Source organism: Theropithecus gelada, chromosome 16 (genome assembly GCF_003255815.1).
Source record: "Theropithecus gelada isolate Dixy chromosome 16, Tgel_1.0, whole genome shotgun sequence".
NCBI lineage: Eukaryota > Metazoa > Chordata > Mammalia > Primates > Cercopithecidae > Theropithecus > Theropithecus gelada.
The window spans coordinates 3,856,273-3,863,493 of NC_037684.1; the positions used below are offsets into that span (position 1 = coordinate 3,856,273).

Genomic DNA, 7,221 nt, shown 5'->3' on the forward strand with positions numbered 1-7,221 from the left:
GGTGCGCAACACCACGCCCAGCTAATTTTTGTATTTTTAGTAGAGACAGGGTTTCACCATGTTGGCCAGATGATCTCAATCTCTTGACCTTGTGATCCGCCCATCTCAGCCTCACAAAGTGAATAAATTTTAATATTGTTTTTCAACAAAGGAAGTACGGAAATGGAGGCTCAGAGAGGTTAAGTAGCTTCTCCACATTTATACAGGCTTGCCAGGTGTAAGCACTTATATGGTTGCCAAGTGGCAAGGCCAGCATATCTGAGTCCAAAGGCCCTGGTCTTCCCATTGTGTTGGGCTGATTTGAAACAAGGTTCAAGCAGTGAGGAAGCCAGGTAAGCCTCTGTTGTTCTCTCCCTACCTATTCTCCCCGCTGCCACGCACCTGCATGAAATGAAATCGAGACCTTAATGTGAAATGTTGGAATACAAAGATCTCCGGGGGCTTTGTTCTCGTTCTAGTTGTCCCTACTGAGCAAGTTACAGTGAAGCTGACTTCAGGTCTATGTAAAAACTTCATTAATTATAGCTGTCAGAATGGAAGGTGTGCTCAGTGTCAGCCTACCCTATATTTCTTATGAGCCAGGCACTGAGAATACAGTCACTAGCAGGACAAGGTTCCCGCCCCTGGGAGCTGACAGGGAGTAACTGACTTTGGGGAAAACAGACAATACACATATAAATACATCGGTACCTCCAGAAAGTGGTAAGTGCTGTGAATAAAATAGACCCTGAAACAGCATGGAGGTGGCAGAGGCAGGGGGAGGAGGAAGTTGGCTCCCTAGATAAGGTGGTCAGAGATGGCCTTGACACTGAAGGCGTGACCCGAATGAGAAGCCAGCCATGCAAAGACCTGAGGGAAGAGCTTTAGGTAGAAGGAACAGCAAGGAGTTGGAGATGAGCATGGTGTGTCTGAGGGACAAAGTGCGGGACAGGGTAGGAGGTGGTCAGTGGTTGGCCGAAGCAGAGTGTACAAGAAGGGGAGTAAGTCGAGTGTGGACAGGTGGGCAGGGGCCACAGTGAGAGGCTGTGTGTACCTGTCATTCAGTGTGTGCAAGTAGAACTTAAAAGACTTACTCGTTTTGGAGAAGTTGTCCTAAATATGACCATGCTCATCTGGAATTACTTTAAAAATTAGTGGAATCTAATTTAACAAATGACTAACCAGAGCCGCAGTGGACAGCGGTGCCCACCCGCACACTGGAGGAACGGGACTTCAAGTACGAGTGCCCTGGTGCTGCCAACAGCAAATTAGAATTAAGTTGCTCTTTACGGACAAGCCAAGGCAGGCAGATGGGGCCACACCACATCCTGAAGGCATGTCTCATTATCATGTCTTGGCTTCTTGGACATGTAGGGTCACCATTACTCAGGCCAGGACTTCCCAGAGGCCACAGTCATGAAGCTCTCCTCTGGTGACACTTAAGATTCGGAGTTAAAGCAAAAGACAACTCCATGCCTTCCCATTTCCTCATTCGTCACCCAAATATTAGCAGTTTCTTCCAACTGAGACCTCTAGCTACAACTTCAGCCCATTTCCCTGATCGTTTAGCAGAGAAGATAAACCCACCATGCTTCAATTCTCCCCTCTGGATCCTAATTTCATTTGAAAAATGGATTTTATTAAGTATTTGGTAATGAAGATTATCTTTTTTACATATTACTGCATTTGGTTTAGGACTTTGCATCTATGTTTATGGGTGAGGTTTACATGTATTTTTTCCACTATCCTTATCAGGGTTATACCACCCTCATAAAATCATTCTTTAGGCCATAAAGTCATTTTTTACATCTTGCCTATTGAGCTAATCAAGTTGCTCCTGAGAAGACTTCCAACTTCCTGGCTACTAGAGTTCTAGGAGCCAAGGATGGCAAGAAGATTCAGAATGTAAATGCTCATTTAATCCCCTTGGGGATTCACCTGACACCTAGACTACACTTTTTCTCTCTCTAATGGGCTGATGAACGGAGGAAGGGCAGTCACCAAGCTGGTGGGTATAGGAAGGGGACCCAACAGACATTCAACTCTTTGGTAACCCTCCCTTCACACCCAATTCCAGAAGTCATGCTTTCTGTTGCTACCGTATCTGCGCTTTTCGGGGGACGATGCATTGTAAACCGATTTGCTTATCACCGGCTTTCTCCACCAGGGTTCAGTGAAATTCAAGTTTTTCAGCTCTGCTAAATCTTCCAAGGTCTGCATCTGCTTTCTGGGTTTAAATATTTCATTGACTCCTCTCCTGGCCTTCCCGAGCTTGTGGATTTGTCTTTTTTTTTTTTTTTTTTTTTTTTTTTGAGACGGAGTCTCGCTCTGTCGCCCAACCTGGAGTGCAGTGGCCGGATCTCGGCTCACTGCAAGCTCCGCCTCCCGGGTTTACGCCATTCTCCTGCCTCAGCCTCCCGAGTAGCTGGGACTACAGATGCTCGCCACCTCGCCCGGCTATTTTTTTTGTATTTTTTTACTAGAGACGGGGTTTCACCGGGTTAGCCAGGATGGTCTCGATCTCCTGACCTCATGATCCGCCCGTCTCGGCCTCCCAAAGTGCTGGGATTACAGGCTTGAGCCACCGCACCCGGCCGGATTTGTCTTCTAAACAAATCCCTTTACTGTTGCTTTGAGGGTATCTTCTAGTTTTCTAATATTTTTCTAATATTTGCAGCATCTATAATATCCTTTTAATTCCATGTGTACTTAAAAAATATTTGTTAACTTTTCTTTAAAAGAACCAACTTCTTCTGGCTTTGTTGATGGCATGCTTAATTTCTGTGCATATCTACTTTCTTTAGGTTTATTTTGCTGTTCTAATTTCTTGAAACAGATGTTTAGCTCAATTTTCAGCCTTTATTACATCCTAGCATAATTTTTATATTTAGATTTAGAATAATTTACATTATTCTATTATTCAGAACTATAAAATTCTGTAATCTTAATACATTAATGTAACATTAATTTAATGCTGTAAAATTTTTAAATTACTGTTGTAGCTGCATCCCTCATTTTTACATATTTTTATTATTGTTCAGGTTAAATTTTCTTCATGATTTCTTCTTGGACCCATCAGTTAATTTCTAAACATACAGAGGTCATCTTGTAATCTTTTAATTTTGGTTTCTAACATAATTGCACTGTGGTTGGAGTGTGGTCTACGTGGCAACAACCTTTTCAAATTTGTTGAGGTTGACTCTACTGTTCAGCGTGTGGTCAATTTTTGAAAAAGTTCCATATGTGATCAACATGAAAGTGCAGTTGTTAGATGCATTTTTTTTTTTTTAAACAGGTTTATGCTCGGTCATTGGTTTCCACACGTCTGCGCTTTCAGGATGAAGATGTGGTCTTCTACACATGTCCATTTTACCAAACTCGCTAAATGCTTAAATCTCTTACATACTTACCTGAATTTTTTGTTGCTTGGTCTATGTGAAGTATATTAAAATCTCCCACTATGATGTTGGATTTCTTATTTTTCCATATAGCTGTTTTTGTTTTACATATTTTGAGGCAATGTTATTAGGTACGTAACTTAGAATCTTTATGTTTTTCTGAAGAATTGGGTAAGCGTATCATTATGTAGTGGTTCTATCTGTAGTAATGCTTTTTGTCTTAAGGCCTGTTTCCAGGGCTGCGGTGTTCCACAGCTCTAGGGAGGACATTCACATTACAGTTATGCAAATAGCATACCCTGGAATTAGACCGTCTGTTTCGTTATTCGGAGTGGCCTTAATTTTGTGGGTTATGAATATAACTTCTCAGTTTTATTTTGGTTAGTATCTGCCTGATGTATCTTTTCCATCCTTTCTTATATTCTAGGTAGCCTATGTCTCTCTCTTGTCATCACATATGGCTGGATTTCTTTTAAAAATCCAGTTTGGCTTTTTTTTTTTTTTTTTCTGGAACATTTAGTCCATTTACATATAATTATTGGCACATTTAGATTTCTCTCTAGTATCTTATTTTGGATGCTCTATTTGTCCTGCCTTTTCTTTCTCTACCCTATCTTGTCTTCTTATGGACTGATTGCATTTTTCCATTCTATTTATTCTTGACTGGAAACTGTATCCTCTGCTTATTTTTAGTAGATACTACAGAAGTTTTTGGCACACATGTTTACATACCAAAGTCTGAAGTTAAACAATGTATTTATCTTCTTCCTGAAAGACCCAAGGATCTTAGAGTATGTTCATTCCTATTACCTCCCCTCCCTAGTTATCTGCTACCTTCATGGATTTTAGTTTCACCTTTTTTCAAACCCTGTAAGACTCATCTATAGTTGCTTTTTGTGTAGCTGATCCACATAACAATCATGTTCTTTATTCTACATTCCTTGATACATTTCAACCCTTCCATATGATCACTTCCCTTCTGTTGGGGCAAACTCAGTTTTTTTGTGAAAATGTCTTCTATTTCACCCTTGTTCTTGAAAGGGTGGGCCAATCTCAGTAAGATAACTTACTGACCTATTCTAAGGCTGGGCCCAACAGAGCCTCACTCCCCACCCTTGCAGGGACCCTGGATCTGGGCAGAACATTTACATGGTAGGGAACAGTCCTTAAACAGGCACTTGGAAGCCCTTTGCAGATGCCGGTGAGAACCGGCAGTCTGGGAAAGAGCACACATCTTGCGAAGAAGATGAGGAGGGAAAAGCCCTTTTCCTGTTTTTCACTTTCAAGAACATGAGCCAGCCACCTGGCTGCTCTCTTTTGTAGTTAAACAAACACTTCTTAGACAGATCCCATAAATCAGCTTATTTTCATTTAGCAAAGTTTTTATTCAAAAGCTTCTCAGCACCATCTAGTTATCAGAAAGAATGGATATCACCTTTTCCTGCCCACCCAATCCCCAGTTCCAAAGGCAGAAGTTAAACCATTTGGCTAGGGCTCCCCCTAATGATTGTAACTGAGACCATGATAAGATTTTGGTTGTTCTCACCCAACTGTCTCTAAGCCTCTACTCAAACCTGACTCAAGCAGAGATGTGCACCCCCCAGTTCAGAACAGGAAGGAATCATGTCAGACCCGATCAACCTCCCATTTTTGGGCTATTAGAGGCACCAGAAATTACCTTGAAAAAATGGAATTCAGTGACTGCCATCTAAGAAAGACAGTGATACTGTCCAGCAGCATGCAGTTCCGAGAGCTCAATTCTTAGGCCACCTTCCCTCCACTCTACTCTAGGAACAAGGAGCATTAGGTCTGTTTTCTCTCCATACACCTCAATCGCTCATCCTCTCTTGTCTTATTAAAACACAGACACAGAACCAAACTTTTTGACAGTTAAAGACAAACAATTACATCTGATTAAAATGCTAAGAGATCCTGAGCTGTTAAGAGATGAGGAGAGTAGAGAGTATGACCTGATCTTTCCCCCTCCTTTTTTTCTTTAAGAGTATTCTGTTTCAGCATAAACCACACTTCCCAAAGAGGTTCCTGGTGGAGACTGGAAATCTGACTGTGTCCTGTGGCAACACATAGTCCCTTGCATAACTTTGGCTTCAGTCCCTGGATCTGTCCTTTGCAGCTACGTCAGGTTCCATGGAAGGAGGAAAGAGCTGGAGGCAGTATCACTCAGCCAAAGCTCCCATGGGGTCCCACGCTGGCAGGACAATGGGTTCCTGCTCTAACACAGCTAGCACCTCTTCAGGGACATGCTTCCTGTCCACCACCACTTCGTAGACATACTCAGAGAACCACTCATCTGTCATGCACAGGTAACCTGGAGAAAAAAAACAGAAGACTTATGAGTACAGACGGCAAGGGGCAAAGAGCAGAAACCCTTTTTGTAGGATAAACCTTTTACAAAACTGATATTCATACATATTTTTCAGCTTTCCCATCTGTAAATTTCATTTAATTTAAAACCTTATTAGCAATTCTGTGAAGCAGACAGGACAGGCATGGCTCTATTTTTAGAAAAATTAGAAAACTGGGTCTTAGAGTAACTAGGTGATGTGCCCAGGTCACATGGTGAGGTTTGGAGCTGAGCCTTGGACCCAAGGCTAACTTAACACCAGATCCTGTGCTGCTGCTCTCTTCCTCAGCTGCCTTGGTGATGGTGAGTGACTACCTGTATACTAGTAGGGAGGCAGAAAAACTTCTCATTTATACAGCCACATCTAGGGCATAAATTTCTAGGGTCAGAAGGGCAAGCACCCCATTTCCCTTCTTACCCTACCAGTGTCAATGGCTGTTCTCCCCCATTCCTTTCTATCACACACTCCTACAACAATCAGGTAGAATGCTGTGAGCATTTTGATAGGGTCATGTCATCATTCCTAGATACGCACTTATTTGCAGATGATACTGTGGGAGTGAAATGATCAAGCAGTCCTTGCTTTCCTAGGAGGAAATCTATGATGAGGATCAGGCAGAACTAGAAGAATGAGACATCTGCTTAACCTGTTCTCCTTAGGAAGGCCTCTCCAGTGGGTTAGGACTATACAGAGGTGTCCTGGCACTAATGCCCCATTTAAGGTTGAGAGCTCAGCTGAGAGAAAAAGTGTGGTGTCATCGGGTACCCATCCTAGTAATCGTCGTCTTCCATAAGGAGGATTAACCTGCATCTCAGGCTCCACTAGGCCAACACAAATTCCCCTTCAGAAACCAGATCCTCATCTCTCACCTTACACAAAAATCAACTCAGGATGGTCAAAGGCTGAAATCTAAAACCTGAAACCAATACAAGTTCTAGAAGATAACATTGGAAAAACTCTTCTAGACATTGGCTTAGGCAAAGAATTCACGACTAAGACCCCAAAAGCAAATGCAACAAAAACGTAAATAAATGGGACCTAATTAAACTAAAAGCCTTCTGCACAGCAAGAGAAATAGCAGTGTAAATAGACAACCCACAAAGTGGTAGAAAATCTTCACAAACCATGAATTCGACAAAGGACTAACACCCAGAGTCTACAAGGAACTCAAACAAATTGGCAAGAAAAAAAAAATCTCACCAAAAAATGGGCAAAGGACATGAATAGACAATCTGGAAAAGAAGATACACAAACAGCCAATAAACACATGAAAAAATGCTCAATATCACTAATTATCAGAGAAATGCAAATTAAAACCACAATGTGATACCACCTTACTCCTGCAAGAATGGCCATAATTAAAAAGCAAAAAAATTATAGATGTTGGCGTGGATGTGGTGAAAAGGGAACACTTTTACACTGCTGGTGGGAATATAAACTAGTACAAACACTAAGGAAAACAGTATGGAGATTTCTTT

The 7,221-nt window shown here is 41.8% G+C and overlaps 1 protein-coding gene across 2 annotated transcripts in view; it reads right to left on the reverse strand.

Annotated features, from left to right (window-relative positions):
• Nucleotides 1-4,741: 4,741 nt before the first annotated feature.
• BLMH (bleomycin hydrolase) overlaps nucleotides 4,742-7,221 on the reverse strand; it is a 46,994-nt gene continuing 44,514 nt past the window's right edge. Inside the window, exon 12 of one of the 2 annotated variants that reach the window (XM_025361646.1) lies at nucleotides 4,742-5,706. In XM_025361646.1, the coding sequence (XP_025217431.1) occupies nucleotides 5,555-5,706 (152 nt within the window). In that variant the 3' untranslated portion in view covers nucleotides 4,742-5,554. The remainder of the gene's footprint in view (nucleotides 5,707-7,221) is intronic. The other variant, XM_025361647.1, reaches the window with a different exon arrangement.